This window comes from Hesperophylax consimilis, chromosome 19, assembly GCF_061612785.1.
Source record: "Hesperophylax consimilis isolate HC1 chromosome 19, BYU_Hcon_1.0, whole genome shotgun sequence".
Taxonomy (NCBI): Eukaryota; Metazoa; Arthropoda; class Insecta; order Trichoptera; family Limnephilidae; genus Hesperophylax; species Hesperophylax consimilis.
In genome coordinates, this window is record NC_142854.1 from 11038897 (window position 1) to 11063495 (window position 24599).

The 24599-nt window shown below is 34.2% G+C and overlaps 1 protein-coding gene across 3 annotated transcripts in view; it reads left to right on the forward strand.

The window, feature by feature from the left end:
• The window catches only part of Sec16 (endoplasmic reticulum export factor secretory 16), a 70291-nt gene that overhangs the window by 41895 nt on the left and 3797 nt on the right, over positions 1–24599 (forward strand). For 2 of the 3 annotated variants that reach the window (XM_089642917.1, XM_089642918.1), the window contains one exon: positions 6988–8030. In XM_089642917.1, coding sequence (XP_089499043.1) covers positions 6988–7941 — 954 coding nt within the window. In that variant the 3' untranslated portion in view covers positions 7942–8030. Of the gene's footprint in view, positions 1–6987; positions 8031–17252; positions 17517–20598; positions 20730–22644; positions 22776–24424; positions 24574–24599 lie in introns of those variants that run through there. The other variant, XM_089642919.1, reaches the window with a different exon arrangement.

Below are 24599 nucleotides of genomic sequence, written 5' to 3' on the forward strand. Positions count from 1 at the left end.
CCACAATATGATAACAAATCCTCGTGTGTCAACACTCTTAGATGTTTATAAAAACAAAAACATAAAATTTCATACAAAGACGTACCGTATCTTTTGAATGTGGTCCCGCCAATCACTCGGCGTGTGTGTACTTAGGCCACTGCGTTGATAGACACAAGTGGGACACCATGAGCACTTATCATTTTTAGTTATGAAAACTTTTTCTAAAACTGAACACTTAAATTTTATGTCACTTAATATAATAACAAAATTGGACTAACGCCATCCGTTGACAAAATTGTAAACTATAGCACTCGAAGGCGCAAAGAGGCTCACTTGATTATCGATGTTTTTTAATGAAATACAATTTTATTTTCGAGAAATTCTTGTAGATGTCAGCATCGTGATAGTTCTACGAATGTTCAAGCGAGCGGGAAATAAATTTATGTCGAAAGACCGCTGGAATATCGGCATTCAAAGTTTCCGTATCAACAGTTGATACAGCCGCGTGTGAGTATGGACTTTTTGCCGTAACAACAGTTGATACGGCCGCGTGCAAAGAAGTTTTCATGTTTTTCGGTTCCTTGAAATTCCATACAAAAATGCTGCAAAAAACACGATTTTTTCTCACATACGAAGTTTTAGTTAAACCTGCTTCCAACCTAAGAAGTTTTTAAAGTTTGACGGTGAATCCACCAAACTAAAACTAGTGGCGAAACATTCCTGAAGATGTCCCTTTTTTCCGAAAGTCATTGAAATATAACTTTGTTATTATTATTATCTGCATTACATTTGAGTCGTATAGTTCCTATCTACGATAAGTCCACTTTCGTGAAATGTTGGCAAATTGATATTTTTTAATTACAAGGTTTTTTAAATAAAAACTAGATAATTATTTATTAAGTGGGCTTTGTTGTCAAACTACGGATGTAAATAATAAGATAAAACCATGAATTTCTTAATAGTTTAGGAGTAATTACGTAAATAATGATGGACTTATTGGCATTTGAAAATAACTGTCAAATTAATCGTATATAGGAACTCACAGCCTGTGACTTATCGGTGTTTGTTTCTCAACACCGTTGACATGTGAATGACAAGTATAGGGCCAGCAAAAAATTTGATTTAAAGGAAACGAAAATATTTAATAATTTATTTTTTTTCACAAAAGTTAGTTAAGAAAAGTGCATAGAAGAAAAATAAAATAAAATACAAATGTACTTACGTAATTTTTTTTTTCGAAGTTTTTTACAAAAAAATACGATGGATTAGAATATGTGTTTACAAAAAGAAAACCTAAAAATAATTTTTTCATTGTTTTCCTAAAAAAATAAACAAAATATTTTTTGTACTCTAAACAAAAGTAAACAATTATTGCAATATTTAAGAATTAAACAAAACCAATTTATAGAACGAAACATAATATTATTATAAAAAAGTAATTGCAGATATTTTATGATTACGATTTTTCTGTATTTATCACAAAATATTCAAAAACTATTGTGCCAATCAACTAAATTATAGAACAAAACACAACAATATTATAAAAAAGGAAATTATATAAGCAAATATTTTGTGATTACAATTTTTCTGTATCAATCACAATAAATTCAAAAGCTATTGTGCGAATAAACTAAATTATAGAACAATATATATTATTAAAATGATTAAAGAAATGTAAAAATTTTATGATGATAATATTTTTTTGTATTCATCTCGATAAATTCAAAAACAGATATTTTTTACACAAAAATCGAGGATTTTTAATTATTAATTCTTAATAAAAACTCGTGGTTTTAAACAAAACAAGTGTATTATTTTTATTAAAAAAACATTTGTTAATAGTATTGTGTACCTTACTTATTATTAGAAATAATAATAAAAAACTGTAATAAAAAATACACTTGAAAACAATAGATACAAACTTAAAAATTATTAAAAACAACTGAGCGAAGTTTTGGGATCACCCAGTAATGGCCGACTCTCAATGAATGATTCCACTCAAAATAGGAGATTTTTAAGGACCTATTACGGCTATCCACGTGTTTTTTCCAAGATTCCTTGATGATCACACGCTTTCTAGATGTATTACCCGCCACTTGAACAACATTTGTGGTTAGATCGGACATTATTTAGCTGTAAAAACGTATAAAAAGGCAGACACTTTTACAAAACAACTGCTTCAGCGGCCATGTTAGAATTTGAAAAATGCTTCCCCCCCATTGGCTGCCTGGACGAAATCTTTCTCGCTCATTGGCTGCCTAGACGAGCGGTGGACTTATCGGCTTTTGGAACATACTGCTAGGTGGATTTATCGTTGTTTGGAACTCATTGCGATTTTTAAATCCACTTTTCGTAGGATTTTACGGCCGTTTTGAACTCATTGATATTTGATTAGTGTGCTAAAGAGCCGCTAGAGTAAAACTGCATCATTAGTTCATTTTTGGAAAATAGTGGACTTATCGTAGATAGGAACTATACGACTCATTTAAAAGGTTTTAGAAGTTCTGCAATCTTTTTTCAACAGTCATAAATGTACAACTATGTTGAAGCAGATAATGCGAGTTACACAGTGGCAGCTTGAGATTTTTGTGTTTGCTATGATTGAAAAAATATGAAAGCATTGATGTTGTTGTAGCTAGAAACATTAAAGTGTTTTTAATTTAAAAATACATAATACTAATTTGAATAATTTCCAAATTTGCATCCTACTTGAGAAGTATTTTTTGTCCGGTCCCTTGGGAAACTTCTTAAGAGAGTTTCTCTGTATCTGTTTGGTGCCTTGGGAAACTTCTTAAGGGAGTTTCTCTGCATCTGTTTGGTGCCTTGGGAAACTTCTTAAGGGAGTTTCTCTGCATCTGTTTGGTGCCTTGGGAAACTTCTTAAGAGAGTTTATCTGTATCTGTTTGGTGCCTTGGGAAACTTCTTAAGAGAGTTTCTCTGTATCTGTTTGGTGCCTCGGGAAACTTCTTAAGAGAGTATCACTGTATCTGTTTGGTGCCTTTGGAAACTTCTTAAGAGAGTTTCACTGTATCTGTTTGGTGCCTTGGGAAACTTCTTAAGAGAGTTTCTCTGTATCTGTTTGGTGCCTTGGGAAACTTCTTAAGAGAGTTTTTCTGTATCTGTTTGGTGCCTCGGGAAACTTCTTAAGAGAGTTTCACTGTATCTGTTTGGCGCCTTGTAACCTTGAAGTCTTAAATGCTTGAACTATATATAAAGATAAGTGTTTCCATTCAATAACTTATCCAATGTGCGTATGTAATAACTTTATCTGTCAATACTCCTGCCCATTTGTGTTAAGGTTAGCCGACGCTAACTGCATTCTGACACTGCTGCACTCAACCCGATGCACTATTATTGTAAATAGCGTAATTGCCCTGGCCCATTGCCAACCACCGATACAGGATTTGCAAGATAAGTAATCCAAGTGCAAATATGTATGTAACATGGGGAGATTGGAACCATTAATAAAATCATTTATTTTTTAAATGTTAATTTCAAATAGGAGGAAATTATGTATTATTTTAGGATGCTGTATTGAGGGTCAAAAGAGGTGCTGGGTATGAAGGGTAATTTCAAACCTAATATGTACATACATTATTTCCATGCATTTCGGTACACCTTTTTCTGCTGAAATAATAAATTTCTCTCAAAAACTCTCAGTTAAAATCTTAGTATTATCTTTACACGTACATACTATTACCATCTCGCACTTTCCATCATGATCTACGTAGCTTTAAACTATTAATTTAATTGTTATAAAATTAAAAATCCCAAAATGTTTGTTCAATATTTTCTATTTACTTTTGAATAAGAAAACAGTGTTGAAATATTGTTATACATATTGAGATTGTGTTGACTTTGTTTATTCTAGCTTTTAAAAAAGATCTGTGTTTTTCAGTAAAATATAGTGAAATATAAAATTAACAAACACATTTATGTTTATCAAAAAAATGTTTTTCTAATTTAGTTTTCATATTTACTAGGCTAGGTATTTTTTAATGCCAAAGGGTCAGTCTTGTTTTTTCTGTATCGCTGGTTTCTATATCAACACTTCCTATGTGCCATCCCGCACCAGATGTGCAACTCGTGCATGTGATGCGACGCGCTCTTGACCCAGTTTTCACAATTTACTTTTGTGTCCTAGTTTCGTTTATTTTTAGCCATGGGATTTGATTTGATTGAGTATTTACAGTGGATTAAATTGATGGTAATGATAAACTCTTGTGTTTTGTTGTAGAAATGTATTGTTAATAATATTGTGTCTTTAACTAACCTGTGATTAAGATATCATTGACAGGGTTTTGTCAATTATTTATATTTTATTGTTGTGCTATCTCATTCCTTTAACAGTAGTTGTCCCTTTGATAAAACTCATTGGGTCTCCTGGTTCCACAATGTGTCTTCCCAGGTACAAGAGCCTTGTTCCCAACAGAGCGGGAATTGTAACCATGGGTGAATTGGAGTCTCTTCATCCTTTTCACATTGTCTGCATCTATTGGTGTTCCCAGTCCCAACAGCTTCACGTGTCTTCTGAGATAGCAGTGTTCTGTTGGTAGACCTACCAGTTCCTTCAATGTGTTTCTGTCCATATTGAGAAGTTTCCTGGTTCATCTAGGTCTGGTCCATTTATAAGATTGCCAGAATAAATTTGATGTTTATCCCACAAACAAACAAGTGCTATCTCTCATAATATTTCATCCGAATTCTTTGGCAGTATTTCAGTCCTTAATGAAGTCCACCAGCGTTATTTTTGGTGTGTGACACGATGTCTCCTGGGACACCAGCTTGGTATTAGAATCGTTGCGTAGATGAGCCTTCTTGCCATCAATTTGGGACATTGGCTCCAAGGCTCTATACGTGAATGGATGTTTCTTCATATCCTATTGATGCTTTCTAACCCCAACAGCTGAATGTAGTGCGTCTCCCGAGATGACTGTTTTTTTGTTAGTACTAGCTCCCTCAGTGAATTTCAATCCATAACGAGTAGTTTTTTTGGCTGTTTGGGCTTTGAACCATCTCTAAGTACTTCAGATTACTTCAGAGTACTTATTATTCTTTATTCCGGGTTCATAAGTTGTATGCGGCCGGCATGAACAAGAATTAAATTACTTTTTCACAGATTCTTGAACAATCATACTGTTAGGCTCTTACTCCACAGGGATAAGCTAGTATGTTGGCAGAGGTTCTTACTCATGCACATGTTTCTGACATTTTGTAAACTTGTTGGTGACGCCAGTCTCCGGTCAAAATCTTTAACACTCCAGCGTTTTAGGGTCACATATTACCGGGTGTCCATATTTTATAAAAGTGTTTTTTATCTTTTTTTTCTATCATGCGAAAATACATAATTTTTTTGATGTTATATAGAGAAATAATAATTCTTTCCAGTTTGCCTCAAATATTTATACTGGATATCATTAATAAAATCCTAGAAATAGCCAAAGTGAATAATACACAATTCGCGCCGCTATCGTAACAATCGGTTTACCTTTAAAAATTATTTCTAATTACTTCTATTAATGAGATAAAAGTGAAGTTACAGTTTTCTTACGAATTCCCCGAACAAAATGAATGTTTTTCAAAATATTGAGTTCTCTCAATTTTTCTACAATTAGAGTTAAAAATTTAAGTAAAAATGTGGATAGCCCTTTTGCCAACATTTTTCACGTTTGATATTCAAATTTTATTATTTAAAAATCTAAAACAGTATTTGTTTTTATGGAAAATTATAAAAATTGATGCATAAGTGCATTTGAAATACACAGAAAACATTACAAGCTGAACAAATGTGTTGAAAGTACTGAAGGGTTACACGGCGGAACAATTAGTAAATGTGATAGTCAAGCAAAAATGTTCTCGCATCTCAATTCAGCCATTTTGTAACAATGCACGTGCTTTATATCAAATGCTTTAAACAAATCAGTCAACAAAAAATGACAGCTACAGCAGTTGTGATTCAGGTTACGAGAGATGGTGGCTGTGCACGACAAGTTGTTTGCGACGTGAATACGCAAGATTGATATTGGATTCATGCATACTCTTATGGGAGAAGGGCCTTACACATCAATGTTGTAGTTTTAAGCATGCTTTTTGAAGTATTTTAACATTTTTTGCCATGTGCTTCATGCATTTTATTATCTGCACTTAATTTTATATAAGCAACTAATTTGTGACCTCAACCTTTATGTAACTCCTCTTGCTAAGTATATTAGTTAATCAATCGTTTAATTTACATATCGTCGTTGCAAAACCATTTCCGTATGAATTGTAAATGCCCAATTTCCAGGAGATATAAAACTTTCTTCATTTTTATGCTTGGTAATAGATTTGCAGCGATAATGTACTTGCTTAACGCATTACAAAGGCACGTTTGTACAAAATAAAAAATTATGATATCTTTTTATTGTAAATAAAGATATTAACAATTTGCTGTCAATTGCCCTTGAATTTTTGTGGTTATAATATTAACCTTTTGTGTATTTTATATTGTTTTGCACTTTGTAGATATTTTTGATAGTTTTTTAATTTCATTTGATTTACTCCCGTTTACTTCAAACATTAGATGTTTTCAGTTTTTTTAACTTTTATTTAACCAATTTTTCTAATGAAAGTTTCACACATTTAAATTCATTTTGTTATTCTCATATCTTGCCCTCACACTTGGAACTGCAGCCTAAAAGCGAAATTGAGGAACCAATTCCAGAGAGCATTGTAAGTACGAGTAATGTAGATGTTTCGCTATTAGCCGCTCGGAACTCCTGTAAACCTACTGTCAGCAATACAAACCTCCCATACTCCGTGGCCAGCACGTCATTTAACCAACCGTCCCGTCCCCAAAGTAAATCTAACGTTAGCCTTAGAAAAATGCAGAAATTTTCGTTAGATTCTTCTTCTTGCGCCTCGTTCGCGATGTTAGGGGACGATTCACGCCAGCATTCTCCCGCACGAGATACAGGCTCTCTCGGACTCAGTGGAAATATCTCATTGGGAATATCTGGTTTGCAGAGTGCCGCCGCCAACTCGTCCAGATTTCAGCCGAGTGATTCCGTTTCGCTTGGGACTTTTGGAAAGGATTCGTCAGACAAACCGAATATGATTCTGCGGAAAAGGATATCGGCGATGGTGCATCCGACCAAAGAAATAGCCAGCGCCGCTTTCGCAGAAAATAGACACACTAATCTACCCAACGCTACCGCTTTCACATACGAAAGGACGCGCAGGCCTTTACAGAGGAACCTAAGCAAAGAACGTAACTACGATTCGATAGAACACAGCAATCTCTCGTCAAATAACTCTTCTATTGGTTCTTTGCCGTCTTCGCCCGGTATTGGACTCAAAAAGACAAACATGGGAATCAGCGATTTGGATATACAACTGGCCAATCCTCACTTCGATTTTGATAAAACTCTCGATCCTGACGGGGAATCTGAGAGATTCAATCATTACGTGAGAAGAAAGGGAAGAAAAGATTTGATCAGTAACACCGTAGATATGTGGGCGCGGCAATCAAGCCTTGATGAAAACTCAACCTTGACAAAGAGTCATCCAGAAAATGTGTTCAAACCTCTTATCTTCGGAGGAACGTTTCCCATTGATTCACCAGCTTCTCCCCCGCAAAATAACAATCAAACTCCAAGCATCATCGTGTCCAAAGAAGATCTCAATTCAACGGACAACAGTTCGGTATCATCCATGGATACTCAGCACGCATTGCTGAAGCAAACCATAGAAAAAAGTCTTGATAATTTTGAGAAGGCCCTGGCCAAAAGGCAGCGAGATCTGGAGATCCAGCGGAGAGAGTTCTCTGCCAAGAAGATCACTAAAACCTTTAACATTGACGAACCGATAACTTTCAAGCAGACCTTTGGGGATAATTTGGAACCGAAGATGGGACAAAGAATCAAAGTTAAGAGATCTATAGCCGTCCCTAAAACTTTCAGCATTGATGAACCAGTTTAATTTATTTTTCCTTGTGGTCTCTTCTCTGTTTCAAATTAAATTAATACTATTTTTATGTTATTTTTTTTTGCCCCATTATGTATGTGGTATGTTTTTTGTTTTAACGGATGTAATTTAGAAAATTTGAGGTATTTCGAATAATCTCGCAAAAAATTTGCCTCAAATGATCTATTCATTGTATCATTCTTTTCTTTGGTTCTGGAATAGTTTTGTTTTTTTTTGCTGTCATTATTAAGCTTTAACAAGGTTGTCCCAAATTTGACAAACCAGTAATTAGGTAGGAAATCATTTGATCAGGTAATTTAATTTATCTGAAAATTTTCAAGGAATTCAGTGAACTTGGAGTTAGTCATTAAGGAGTTAGATTCCAATGGAATTTATCGAGGAATCTTAAAATATCTTGAATTTCTGAATTTAGCGCAGTAAATTGTGATTTTTTCAATTTCTTGACATAAATCTTTCTTCTTCCCAAATGTACCTTTTTTAATTTAATTCATATCAATTATTCCAAGAACACAAATATTAAAATCATTGAAAAATATAACCCATTATTTTTGGTGATTAAAATAGAATCCTGCTCCAAGATTGATTTTAATATAATCTGAAATTTTTTTTTTTTTTGGCCTCCCAAAAATAAATAAATAAATTTCTATTTAAAACTTTATCAAATAATTTTCTCACTAACTTAAAAAAAACCTTCAAATGTAGCTGATGCATTTCCAAAATTATGTATGTGTTTTTTATATCAGCTAACAAATGTTATACAGGGTTTTCCAATAAGAGGTGTTATTTTGAATAGCCCGCTATTTCGGTAGATGTTACTTTTGAAGCTGTCATTTTTTGACATTTGACAAGTAGAAACTACGCCATTAATAAAAATGGAACGATACACGCTTCAACAATGCATTGAAATTATTAAAATTCACTTGAGTGAATCAAATGCAAATCATCTTGAGTGATGAGGCCCATTTTCACCTCGGTGGCTTCGTCAACAAGCAAAATTGTCACATCTGGGGCTCGGAAAAACCAAGAGTTATTGTTGAAAAGCCTCTCTATCCTCAACATGTGACTGTTTGGTGCGGTTTATGGTCCGGCGGAGTCATTGGACCTTACTTTTTCGAAAATGCGGCTGGAACAACAGTTACGGTGAATGGATTGCGCTATCGAGAGATGATTAATGATTTTTTATGGCCGGAATTGGATGGTATTGATCTGGACAACGTTTACTTTTAACAAGACGGCGCTCTGTGCCACACAAGCAACGAAACCATTGATCTTTTACGATTGAATATCAAAATAACACCTCTTATTGGAAAACCCTGTATTTTGATTTGAACACCCAATCACCAACATGGACTTGGCTGAGCGTATTGCCGTACAGATACACATCAATTTAAGCCTTTTGCATAGAATAACAGCTATGCATTGAATATTAAGGGTTAGAATCGTTACTATAAACAATATAGCTTTATTATTATTTTAATGATAAGTCGCCTGAAATAACAATACAAATTGAAAATATCTCCCGAGTAAAAATAAATGCCGCCAACGGGACTAATTTTGCTCATAATTATTTGTTATCCTTTGTGCTATGCATAAAACCTTGTCTTATAAACATTAGTTTATCATTAAAAAAATTATAAAATTTTACAAGTCAAAAATATTTCACCAACAAATGAAGATATAATATGTCTCAACGCCATATAGTGAGAAATTTAGCACTAACAAAGCCTTTCCTACAAAAATAAAGTTGGTTGTTTACAGGTGGAAAAAAATATAATAAGCAGTAATTATTGATTGAGGTACTTGTACATATTGAATTATTTGGCGGGTTGGAAATAAGCCAAGTGGTTTCAGAGCACCTGACCGGACATCAGAAGGCACGGGTTCAATTCCCGTTGGCGGCATTTATTTGTACTCGAGAGATATTTTCAATTTGTACTGATATTTCAGGTGACTAATTATTGCTTATAATTATTTGTTAAATATAGTTTTATGCTTTCCAAGATATTAATTAAAATATTTCTGCTACATACATATATTTCACTTTAATTTTGTATGTGTATTGGCACTGAGTCAACACTCCTTTAAATCATGTTGGTGAAATGGATTTGAGCTAAGTTAGTGTTTTAGGTTGGTGAAAGCAACCGCTAATATTTAATTATTTTAATTTTGTTTTTATTTTCACAAAGTTTTATGGCAATCTGTAGTGCATAAGTATTAAATAAATTATAGTCAAGATATATTTTTACTAGTCTTAGCTTAATAATGTTGTACACATTGTAAAGTGGTACCTTGCCTTTATTAATGTTCAGTGATTCATTGAAACCTCTCCTTATACCTTATTAACTTTGTTGATTTATTTGTTTCTGATTACAAACTTACTACAACAGCAGATCATCGCTCTTATTATATAATTGGTTAAGGCGATGCACTACATAGTAATGCAAAATCATGTGTTTTTGGTTTGAAAATTTGGTCGCCTAGAAATTTTCAGATGCTTTAATTAAATACTGCGAGTAGAATACATCTTGGCCTTTGAAATAATCGAGTATTTTTTAGATAAGTCTTTTTATAAGCCCAGAAAAAAATAATGTGTAAGGCCTATGAAAACTGCTTTAAAGTTCAAAATCTCCTACTTACGAACCCATTTTCGGTTATGATTTTATTGTATAATGTGGAAAATTAAGTTATTTATAAAATGATAAGAAAAAAATTAAATATTTATGCCTGAACATCCACAAAATAAAATAAAAGGCACTTTTTGGCCATGTTTTTTTCTTGCATAAATCAAAACAGGCGGATGGTGTTAAGCGGGAATTTAAACCTTAGCGCCATCTAAGTAAGGGGTGTTATTGATAGCGGCTCGATTTAAAATATTACACAACGTAGTGCATCGCCTTAAAGGAAAACATCCAACTCGTAATTTATAATGGACAATTGTTATATATATATATTTGGATTACTACGTTAACGCATTTATTGCAATGGGACTTTGCGTTATGCATTTATTTATCACCTTTTGATAGAAAGCTGACACTGACCTAGAATCCTCGTTTAACGGGGACCTTTCAAATGTTAAAAAACAAAATAATGCTGATTGGCCGTTTCATGACAATGTTACATTTAAATTTTTGAAAAACAACCCAGCTTTAGTGTTGCCGTATGAATCACATACTATTATGATAAAATTGTGTAAGAATTTTGGGGTTTGCATATATTTTATAGTCGGGGCATGTATTCCTTTCACAACAAGTAAAACTGTTTTTTTTACCTGACCGTTGGAATACATATTAGCCTTGCCTTTTTTATCAGTACATGTGTAGGTAATGTGCACAATTTTGTTTTTATATATATATAATAATAATAATCTTATAATTTATTTAATTTAACGAATTAGTTGAACAATCGTATGAATTGTTAAAATCAGTTAACACTACATTTACACATATCGTTGTCCAGAGTAGAAGAAAGGTTAAAGACCACCATACACGATTGAAAGGGCTTTAGCTATGTTTAGTAAATAGTCAGGTTCTCCAAATCTTTCTATATTTCACAACGTTCTCCAATATTGAGGGTTCTTATATAACACATGAATTTTGATTTATAATCTAGCCATATATTCTAAATACCTCAGCAATAAATATATGTTGATATAGTAAGCAATTGTTGACAATACATCCCATTAGCTTATTTATAGTAGCGCAGACCCATGATAAATCATGAGATATTACAACTATTGTAGGATTTCTGAAAGCTGAAAGTATTTATAAAATATTTTCCTGGGGATCACATTGCCTTTGAGAAACAAATATTGTCCCTGTTTTTAAATACATAAAATTACATTTTTTTGTTGACAAATTAGAGAAACATCAGAAATTTATCTTTCGAATGAACTCCGTTGGTATACTTGAGAAATCATCTGTCTAAAAGTTAACCAAAATTACGCATATATAGAATTATTTATTAAATAAAAATAAAATAATTTTCTGTTTATATGTAGGTACCGTAGGAATTCACACAATCATAAGTTCCAATTTCAAAGCAAATTTGAGAAAAAATTAGTTCATTATATGGCTATATTTCACATCACAAAAAAAACTAAATTAGTGTGTTTAATTCATTCTTATCACTGAATTGCATTTATTAAATGTCCCTCATCTTAATTCCAATTTTACATTCGTTATTATTAATTTTTCATCGGTAAAAGTGAAATAGTACAAATTGATAATATGAATTAAACATTTCCTTAAAAATTATAAAATGAAAGTCTTTTGGCCTTTTTACATTGTGATATCATATTTTGAGATTTCCAAATAAATTAATGACAGCATTTTCACAACATGAAAAAATCTATTAAACAGATCTTAGAATATTCTTGACAGGTTATAATTATTACAAAAAAAATGTATCCGTGGCTTGCTTCTAAAAGGGTCAATGTCAGTTTTTCAAAAAAAATGCGATTTTGCCTCAAAATCGGGATATCTTCTGAATTATAAAAGAACCAATGTCAAATTCTGCATATTTTTCGATTTTCATGGCCAATGTTATATTAGAAAATCGCATATCTTACCAAAATACCAAATTTTGCATAGGCCTCATGAAATTTTAAAAAAGCAAGCCACAGACATATATTTGTGCATATTTTATGTGCATATATTGGAAAATGGTTTCATTTCGTAGGTAAAATTAATTTACTCTGCAATAATTAGTTTGAAAATATAATAATAATAATGCACAAAAAAGCCTTTTTAACTGATGTTTTAATGTTCAAATCGTATTACTTTGATTTTTATTAAGTTAAGCTTAAATTTTTTTATGATATTTGTTCAACTACATATTATATTATTGTTATTTGTACTAAAAAATGCCTTCTATAGAATTTTTGTTTTGATAATATCACACTTAATATCGATGGCCTAGTGCACACACGTGCAAAGGCTAAAATTACAAATATTGAATATTGCTAATTTATTAAGAATCTCTTCTAATTATTCGTAATCCGGTTAAAAAAGAGATTGCAGGCCCTTATCGAATGAATTGATAGGTTTCCCAGCAAACTTTTAGTAAAATACGAATGTACTATCACAATGTCGGAGTGATTGGAACGAACGAGTGTTCATAAAAATCCTAAATTTTCTACATTTCGTCAGGCAAAAGCAGATGCTTGAACAAGTGTTCTGATATGTTGGGCATTTACTAAAAGTTTATAAGGAAACCTGCAATCCCGTTCTTAACTGGATTACCAATAATTTTAAGAGATTCTTAATAAACTAGCAATACTCATTTTTCTCCATGTGTAAGAGTAGCTTTAAGTAAAAACAACTATCAGTTTTGAAAAGGATTCATCAAGATTACTTACTTCGTAAATAGATGTTTCGTGGGAAATTTACATTACTTCTTTCTTCTAGAATAGACAAAAAGCAGATATTCACATTAATTTTGTTGCTTTACATCTTAAAATTAACCTGGAGTATTCTTATAAATTGAATTTTCAAATGACACTTAACACGTGTGTACGTTAGGCCATTGATGTTATTGTATTTACGTAAAGTGTAATAGTACAGGGTTTTCCAATAAGAGGTGTTATTTTGAATAGCCCGCTATTTCGGTAGATGTTACTTTTGAAGCTGTCGTTTTTTGACATTTGACAAGTAGAAACTACGCCATTAATAAAAATGGAACGATATACGATTCAACAATGCATTAAAATTTACTTGAGTGAATCAAATGCAAATCATCTTGAGTGATGAGGCCCATTTCCACCTCGGTAGCTTCGTCAACAAGCAAAATTGTCGCATCTGGGGCTCAGAAAACCCAAGAGTTATTGTTGAAAAGCCTCTCTATCCTCAACGTGTGACTGTTTGGTGCGGTTTATGGTCCGGCGGAGTCATTGGACCTTACTTTTTCGAAAATGAGACTGGAGCAACAGTTACGGTGAATGGATTGCGCTATCGAGAGATGATTAATGATTTTTTATGGCCGGAATTGGATGGTATTGATCTGGACAACGTTTACTTTCAACAAGACGGCGCTACGTGCCACACAAGCAACGAAACCATTGATCTTTTACGATTGATTACCAAAATAACACCTCTTATTGGAAAACCCTGTATAATAAATCGATATGTCTAAAATATTTCAATGTAGTTGTCCAAACAAGTGTAATATTATAGCTTCACTGCTTTTCAATATTGTAATAAATTTGTAAAATTTTGAATTTGTTTCTCTTTATTTCAAACTGAATATTATTTATATGCTCATAAAATTGATACAGAATACAACAGATATCTCTTCCTTATGTGTGCGTTCGTATTTACATTGTAAGATGTTTATAACCAAAAGGTTAAGTACAGATAATTTAAATTCACTTCACTCCATTGTAACGTGTCAGTTGCCTTTCAAACTGCCTAAACAGAAATCATTGATCCCACAGGCCTCTGGCATATTCTGTCGAAAGGTCCGAGTATTTCTGCTTTGCAAAAAATCCAAATAAATAGGATGTTTATGAATCTATCCGAAAACTAAATACTTTTTTTGAAAGGTGACGAAATACTCTTTCAAATGTTATTGTTAGAATTTTTTTTAATGTAAACATAAAAATATTTTTTAAATGGCCCCCTTACGTTTTTACTGAACTAAAATTACTGAAGGCGGAAAAAAAAACACTTTTTATTAGACAAATTAATTATAAAAATTATGGTCACCTCACGTTTTTGTCATTTCGTATAAAAATAATTAATATAAAATTCACAAAGTTTATTTTTTTCAATTTTTTTTCCTCAAATGTGGTCAGAACTTTAGGTTCCATAGATTTGGTCTACATTTGAACTCTGCTGTGGTTAGCTTCTGAATTTGAATTTTGAACTTGGGCAATTTTGGGAGATATTCTTCACAGACAACAAACAAACGTAGTCTTTTTGGGAGATATATCTCCCAGCCTGACACGATTTAAACGGAGCCAGAAAATGAGAATACGGCGCTTTCGGTTTGCATACAATAATTTACCATAGATGCTCTAGAAATTTGAAATAATTCTTTGAAACAATATTTACCATTAAAAAAGTTGTCAATATTTGCAATTTTTTTAATAAATTTTATACATAAAATGAAAAAAAGTTAAGTGACAATAACTTTTGTTACACCTTTGTCTAATTAAATATGTTTTTTTGTTTTATGTAAAGTGGTAATTACAGTTTTCATAATAAAAACCATCAGTAAGCCAATTTAATATTTTTTAAATTGCGTATGTCGATTTGTAATACTAAAATCTGAAAGAGTCATTAATCTGCTTTCAATGAGAGTTTTTATTTTGAAATACATTAAAAAACATATAATTTATCTGGAATCGAATGTAATGAGAAAATATTTTCCATGCGACCTGCATTCAAACAATTTACATGAAAGAAGAACATTGCAAAATGTCAGACGCTTTAGGGGTTAAAGTTTATTTTTTTTTTTTAAAGAAAGACAAACATTCTTTGGTTACGAATAACCTGACAATATTTGAAAATCTCCAACTACCACCACAGTAAGCGGAAAATGTGTCGCGATGGAGGACTTAGCAACCGAGGAATTGAATGCACAACGCTTGGGTGGGACCCAAACGCGATGCCAACTCAGCCACTGACCGGTCGAATTATATAACAGGACAGGCAGACTTCTATTTGTATTTCAAAAATTATAATTTAAATCAAATGTATACCCATAAAGATAGTTTTCTTTAAAAATTTGCTTACTGAGATAGTGTTGGATAATCTGGGTTCCATTAGAAAGAGTAATAAATCATTTTAAACAAATAAAAATGTTATATTCTGTTTCAAATTCAGATTAAAAAGTCAACTTGTTTTAAAGAAAGTTAATACAATGTATTCTATTAGTTTCTTTCAAAACCACCTACAAAGAAAATTGTATGCACAAATAAGGTTTTTCTTTATATTTATAATACTTTATGTTGAAATCATCACAACCATCTTCTGTCATAAAAACCTACAGGAGGAGCAAGGAAAAAAACATTGATTCCCAAACATACAAAAAATAATTTGAAAAGTTCAAGGTATAATAAAGTTCCATTTCTCAAATAATAGAAGTCTTCAAATTTAATTGGTAGGTATTATTTTTCATACAAATTATGTGTGTGTTTCTAAACAAATTAAGATTTTGTAATTTTTTATTTTTTTTCATTGCTTTTTCATCTTGATAAAAAAATTGTCCAAAAATCTGTCTCCTGTTTGAAGGTGCATAATACCCAAAGGTTCGTTTTTGATGCGCAAGTACTTTACACGAAGAAATTTGTAAATTTTAGATTGAAACTTGGTTATGGTGACATAAAGCATTCCCTGCAATCTTAACTATAATATTTATGTGCTCTGTTCCCATGAAATTCGCCAAGCTTTTCCATACAATTTTATCTCACGGTGTTATTTGCATAATGAACTATAAAATATCCACTTAACTGTTTCTAACCGTTTATTTATTTTTAAATTTCAAAAAAACTCAACATTTTGTTAAAAAAAAAACTTTATCTTAAAGAGCTAATACATATTATATAAGTATTATTTTTAAGTCTCGCAATTTGCAAATGTGTTAAAAAATCAATATCTTTGTTTCTACATTACATTCAATTCTGTTTTTACACTGTCTTTTTTTATATGATTTGAAATAATACTCTAAAAAAAGAGCATACACTCTCCAATGACATTACAAACTACACATAGCCGTAGAGATTTCAAAAGTGGCAAATGAAAGAAAACGTTAATTGTCGTACTTTTGATTATTTCGATATAGTACATAGGTACTAAATTGTTTCCTGAAGATTTTATTTTCAACACCATTAGAGAAAATGAGAAAGCGAATGTAGCAACACATAAGTATAAGAAGGATGGACATAGTGTTTTGTATTCGTCTTAGTGTAAGCGAGTAAGCGCAGGGTCATCTCATTCACACCTATTTATGTAGGTTGTACTTTTTCGATGCAACTTTTAAATATGAAACCGCCACCCAGTCCTATATCTATTTCGTTCACACACACCTATTCTTTGAATTTTTATCTTTGTCATACATGAACAACATTTGAATTAAGAATTTACTTGAAGGAGTGGTTTGTTGCTTGCCACATTTTGTGAGACAATAACGTATCTTGATGTTTTGTAATATCATTGCCTATCTCCCGTTTACCTATATATTATCTACTGTATTTTTTTTACACTGTTTTCTGTGGAATGTTTCCCCGTGTAAAAACAGAATTAATTAATAAAGTATTCAATTTAAATTCATGCGCTTTTTGTATTGTTTGCCATATAAAATTCTAGGATCGGGAAGGAATGGATGCCCTGGAACCGCCGCGTCCTCAGATCTCCATGCCCAACATGGCCCGGGGCAAGTCTCCGTATGACGAGGACCAGGAGCCGGCTGACTCCAACTCCTCGAGTCAGTTGGCGCCAAAGCCAGCCGACGGGAAGAAGGAAGCAGCCGTTGGAAAGAACCAGAGTTCTGGATGGTTCGGGGGCATCTTCAATAAGTTATCTCTCAAGCCCAAGAATCAGATGATTCTACCTGATGACAAAAATCCATCTGTAAGTTAAAAAATATATTATTTTATTATTTTATAAGCAATAATTACTAGCCTGAAACACTCATCCACATTGAAAAATCTCCTGATAAAAGATACATGACGCCAATATTATATTCTTTAGGTTTTGTATCTGAGGAATGTGTATAATAATGAAATTTACCCTTTTTTAATGTGAATACCGTACAAAAGTCCAGCTTATCAGGGGTGCCCGTTTCATGGGGTGAGGTTGGTCCAGGTCTTGGTGGCGGATGCGTCTCCTCACTTACTGCGTGGCGGAACAGATCGAGAGAGACCAGTTGAGGGAGACCTTTCACCTCTTCAGCAGGACTCTCTCGAATCAATGCCTTGCAGCACAATGGGGGAGATGGATATGTCACTCCTGGACACACTGACCCTCGGATTCCTACTCCATACCTTACAACTTTTCCTTCCCATAACTTCCTCTCCTTCCTTTATTTAAATATCTTCCACACAGCATCCCCAAAGATGATATACACCCTTAGAGAAATTATTTTCCTCAGGGCTTTCCATGTAGAGTTAATGAGAAAAAAAAAACTGTCTGGAACTATTTTTATTAAATTTCTTTTTTTTTTTTTTTTTTTTTATATTTACTCCACATAGGAGGCCCTGAAGAAAATAATTTCCCTCAGGGCCTATGTCATCTTTGGGGATGCTGTGTGGAGGGTCTTTTTGTGGAGAGGAAGGAGTGAACATGGGTCTTGAAGAGTCCCATGTTGTAGGAGGGAGGAAACACAGAGGCCGGCAGTTCGTTCCACAGCCGAGCTGTTGAACTTAAGAACGAATCATAGAAGCGACCCGTTCTCATGTGACAAGTGTCAACTGTGTACAAATGTTGGGCGCGCGTTTGGCGTGTATCCCGACTACGCACCGGTGCCGAAGGGATCAATGACTCTAGTTCCTCAGAGCATCTTCCATTGTAATACCGATAGAACAAGGACAGCATACCTACCTGACGCCTGTGCTCTAAAGATTGCAGTCCGTTTGTTAAGATTGGGGAATCTATCAAACGGACCGCCCGTTTCTGCACAGAGTCAAGGGTTTTTTTCAGGTATTTTGGGGCTCCAGACCAGAGATGGCTGCCAAATTCGACAGTAGGGCGCACTTGCGATTTGTACAGGGTGAGCAGTTGTGTACTATTAAAGTATCTGCGGGCCCTGTACAGTACGCCCAGCTTCTGAGAGGCCAACTTTACTCTAGCTTCGATGGAGCCCCCGTACCTGAGCTGGTCACTTATAGTTACTTATTAGGAACAAAAACTTTACACATTTTAAAACATTACTTATGAGCTTAATTCGTTCCAGAATCTTACTTGTTATGTGAAACACTCGTTAAGCGAAACAATTTTTCCCATATATATCAATTTAAAATACTATAAGACCTTTATATATCAATGTAGAATACTATACCAAAATATAATTTTTTCTTATTTTTAACGTTTATTCAAATAAAATTACATACTCATAAATTGTTAAGGAGAGTAACAACCTGGAATGCGATTTCGATTTGCAAAATATAATAATCGTAATAACTAGTTTATTATTTATGAATTTATGACAAATAATTCATTATTTTTTAGTAGAAAACTATCTACAGACTATTTGTTTTTGCCAACGCTTCAAAATTTGGTGAAAATGTGACACAGCATTATCATTGAATAAATTTGTAGAACTCATAGCCACCTCCTTATTGTGGTGATGCTTCTCAGTGTATGATGCAACAGTTTCCCGTTTCTCTTATTCCGTCAGAAGATTGTTGCTCTGCTACTTCCTCCTCATCCACTAACAAACTCTCCTCTTCTTGCTGTGAAACACAATGCAACTCTATAAGCTCTTCGGCGGTCAGCTCTTGATTGTACTCTTCCACAAGATCAGCAATATCGTTGAATACCTCCAGTCCCACGGTATTTGCCAAAGACACAATCTCACTGACCGTAGACTCCACATGTACTGTTTCAAACCCCTCAAAATCACATTCGACAACGCTGTTTGGCCAAAGCTTCTTCCAAGCAGAAGAGAGGATCCTCTTCGTAATGCCTTCCCACGCCTTGTCAATCATCTTGAGGCAAGTAACGATGTGAAAGTGATCTTTCCAAAACTTTCTGAAAGTGAGACCGATCCCTTCAGCGACCTCAAAACAACGCTTGAAGACTGTTTTAGTGGAGAGTTTCTTAAAGTTATAAATAACCCGCTGGTACATAGGCTGGAATAACGGAGTGATGTTGCATCTATCTTCTAAATTTTATCCTTGTTCATGAGGATAGTGCAACTTGTTGATCGATCGATCGTAGACTGATTGAATGTGCTTGCTAGATCAGCCACGCTCACCTCATTCTCGCTTTTGAAATGATTTTACTTTTTATTTCTACAGTTACTTTTATTCTCTTATGACTCTTTTTTTGGTTTTTTCTTCAGGGACATTTTTGCAAGGGTTATTAAACTTAGCACAAACAAAATTACAAGTAAGGTCTGAACACAAGCTGAACTGAAAAATGTGTGATCACATGCGACACTAACGTTCTGGCAGAACGAGTCCCGCCTCACAAGGGAGCGACATGAAGATGGGACTTGTCCTTTCTGCGTCACTCGTTATGCGGAATGTCGCTCGTTAAGGGAGCATTTTTTTCATCATCTATTTTGCTCGCTGTGTGAATTACTCGTTATAGGAGGTGCTCGTTATGAGAGGTTACACTGTATTTGATAATGTGGGACTCACTGTAAAAAGATATTATGAAATATTATATTGTAATAATAAAAAAAAACGATTATAAATAATGATGTGTGTATTGTAATGGTATTGTGTATTACATATATTTGTTTTATTCTTTTACGTTACAAAATTGGGACTTCCAATTGGGGTATACTGTAAGGCTGTATGGAATGGGGAAGGGAAAGAGTTCGGTAAGAAGAAGTTAGAAGTATCTGGTTATTCAGATCTGGTCACCAAACCCAGCTACGTTCTGATCACCAGGGCGATATTATATTGTAACTGATTGTTCTAAAAATTAGAATGCTGCTTACTTTTCCCTTTTATGAAGTGAAATGTTTGTGTTTAATATGTTTTAGATCGTTTGGGACTCGGATAAGAAGAAGTGGACTAACCTGGACGCAGACGAAGATGAGCAGCAAACCCAAGTCGGGCTTCCTCCCAAAATGTCCGACATCATGCGGCCTAGCGCTAACAACAATAACATAAGGTAACAAACATCATTTCATTTTTATACAAGTCTTAGGACGGGTTGTTACAAAGAATTTGAACAATTTATCAAGTTTTGTTATTTTCAAAGTATTCCAAAACAACTGGCCCATGATAAAATAATAACAGAACTTGAATTTTAACTTGATGAAATTTGATGAATTGTTCAAATTCTGTGAATGAACCCGTCCTTAATATCACTGTGCAAGTATACAGATATATGTACTCTTTTTAAAGGTTTACCAAGAGACCGGATATATACTGCGGGATAAACTAGGCCATCTTTGCATGGCTCACTGTACTCCAGCTGATTCTATATTCGTAATAACTTACCAGTGGTTTATACTACATTGAATACTCCACTGCTCAACATAAATACTCAAACAGAGCAATAAGCCAAAATATACTTTATTTATTTTTATTATTATTCCCAATTAAAATTTTCGGCAGAGAAATATTAAATTTAAAAAAAAAATAAAAACAGAAATTGCTCCTTTTATAGCCCAGGAAGATGACACAAGTTGTAGTACCCGTAAAGAGTATATGCGCCACATATTTAAAACTAAAGCCAAAACATGGATAAATCTATAAGAAGAAAGAAATATTCCGGCTAACGCCAGAAAGATGTTGGTAAACACTTACGTTGTATCACCACTAGACTATTGCAATGGCATATATACAAGTCTCCCTAAAATATCCAGTTACAGATGTCAGTCAGTTTTGAATGCTGCAGCAAGGCTGATAACTGGTGTTTCCAAATATTCCCATATCTCACAATATTTGCAGAACCTTCATTGACTTAAGTGCCCTGAGAGAATCCAATTCAAACTCTGCTGGATGGTTTTCAAAGCCGTACATGACATGGCGCCACCCTACTTGTCGGAACTGTGCATTCCAAACGATGTTAATGTTAGGCAAGAAACCCTTCGATCAGCATCTTCAACAACCATAGGTAGACTCTCAGTACCTATGCACAATCCCAATACCAATTTTGGAGGCCGAGCTTTTGCAGTAGTAGGCCCAACAGCTTGGAACAAACTCCCTTCACATTTGCGAAAGATCGACAGCTCATCTGAGTTCAGAGCAAAACTAAAGACTCACCTTTTCAACTTGTTGTATTCAGAATGATGACCTTTTTTTTATTTTTTATTCCTCTGTAGTATTTTATTGCTCAGTCCAGGGGATTTTTCTACTTGACTAACCACTTTAATGTAATAACCGTTTATTACGCGTAAACTATTATATACCTTACACTGACACCACAGGCAAAAATCATAACAATCTATATTTGTAAACGTAAATATGTATGTTAGTCGTAAATCTCTAGTTTAAGTCGTAGTTGTAAGTCGTATTATAGCGGTATTGTGTAAATACCCACTCGGTCATAAAAATATGTATAGTTAAAAGTCTTAGTTATAAATCACTCGATATTAATCTTAGTTATAAGCCACCTGTTATAAGTCTCTAGCTAGTGATAAATTAAGTTGTTAAGCGCCCTTGAGTGATTTTCTCACGAAAACGGCGCTATACAAATAATCCAATCATTAATTAATGGGTGATCACACTTCTGGACCTCTATTCTGTAATTATGTGTTGTTACTTTTAGCCTCAGGATTTGAACCTCCTTTTTTTTGCTTCATTCCCATGCATACAATGTCTCGTACATATTCTGTTTTCTCTGTGAAGACTGCGCAAGATTCCCAATTGCTTTCGTTTGTATGGAGCCGGTGGGACTATATGCATCCCCAATTGGGGTATGTTGTGAGGCTGAGGGTAGTGGTGAAGGAAAGGAGATGGTGAAAAGGAAGGTGAAGAAGTTCCTGGCTATTTAGATCTGGCCCTCTAAACACGACTTTCATATCTTTGATCCCCTATTGTGCCAGAAAAATGCAACTTTTCTTTTTTTGATATTACAGCTACCAGCCACAAATGCCACTGGGGCACACGCCCCCCCCTCCGGGCTTCTCTGCGCCCCCAGAGCAAGGGGCCCTGCCCCCCAACCCCGCTGTTCCCATGCCGAACTTATTCAAGCTGCAGAAGGGAAGACGTAAGTTGCCATCATTATTCTTTGAATACACTCGGCGTCACAAAAATCGCACCTATTGCAAGACAATAATGCGATCGTCTCTTTCGGATGTGCAGCCTAGTCGACTAAGGATCAAGTTTAGTTTGCCGTGCAACATCACAATGTCGCATCACTGATTGCAGAAGTGCCACCACTTGAGCGGTTTTGTCAGCAGTAGTGTCCATTATAAGGGGTTGTTTTCTAGCGGTAATTATTCACGTGTGGCCTTTTCAACGTTCGGAAAGTGAATGACCTACATTTGACTTAAACTGTTCCTTTAACTGAACTAAACTGACTTAAACTGTTACGCCCAGGAAGATGGCACAAGTTGTGGCACCTGTATAGAGTACTTGAAAAATTAATATTGTTTATGAAACGAAACTATTGTCTGATAAGAGGTCATTAAATATACTTTCAGTTGATCAATATTGTTTGGTTTAGATGTATTGGGGCTTGGGGAAACTTACACTTGAAACTTATTGTATTATGCCGAGTGAATAATAATTAGTGAGCTCTAGAATTCCATGGACAGTCAGGCGCACTAATATATCCTTAATGGAAGAGCAAGGCATCTACAATAAACTTGTAGGAGTCAGACTATGGTCGTGACTCCTCTACAAGCTGAAGAGTGATGAACAATTTAATAGGCAGGTGGTCGGCAAGCTTTTTACTACATAGAGACACACATAATGAACACGATTATATAACTAGTTATTCCAATTGAAATAGCGCCTTATATAGTAAAATATCAAGACCCCACACCCGCAGTCGGTGAGATTGACCGCTGGTGAACCCCAAGATTGTCGGCGAATGGATTCCAAAGTCCAACGCCTCGGGATAAAGCTGAGCGCTGCATCAGCAATTTGGTAAATTCCTTCTCCAGATAGCAACCAGCTGTATATCGTCACTCAGTGATCCTGCTGCACAACATTGGTCCCACGACCTTGGCGTGTGCTCTGAAATTATTGACCTCCTCAAGCTATCAAATGTTACAATAACAATACAAACCGAACCAATCCTCAAATTGTTGTTTCAAAGAGTTTCTCATAATTGCTTTTCTTCAGATCTTCTCTTACAATATAATTGAGTTTTATTTCAAATCAGTATCTGGGGTGGACGCTATTTTTAATTTAGGAAGATACAGATACTTTAAGGTCCTGCTAAGCCAAACATATTATGGCTTATATGTGCATATTTATACTGTGGAATATAAGTTAGGAATAACGGGTACTGTAAATGGCTTATATTATGTATTTATTTAGAATTTAAGCCACGAGTGCCATTTACATACATGAAAGTTATTGACAGTTATAGTGTTTTGTAAACACCTCATTTTAAGCGCACTTGAAGTGGAATGACACTAAACTGCGCTATGTAAATGCCATGTTATTATTATAGGAGAACCTGTTCTGAAGTGTTCACATATTTTAGTTAAATCATTGATAGTATTGCAGTAGTTTTTTTTTGTTAGTGTTAAAGAATTTTGTAATGTACATTGTGTTGCATTATGTTGGTTTTGGTGTTACATGTTAAGTTCTGGAAAAAATATGTACCTTTTGTTTTGATCCAGACCGAACCCTTTTGTTTGATTTTATGCTTTTTTGGTGTTATTAATGGATGAAATTTTGCAGACATCAAGAAGTCGTATGTAGACGTGTTCAACCCTAGCGGGGCCCCCATAAAGCCCCTGCCGCCCGCCTCAGAGGTGCTAGGGGCCTCCTTGCAGAGTCCTTTGCCTACCTCCTACTTCGTGCCGGGGGCCTCAAACAACAATAACGAGGTAACTTATTATGTAAAACCTCCTCT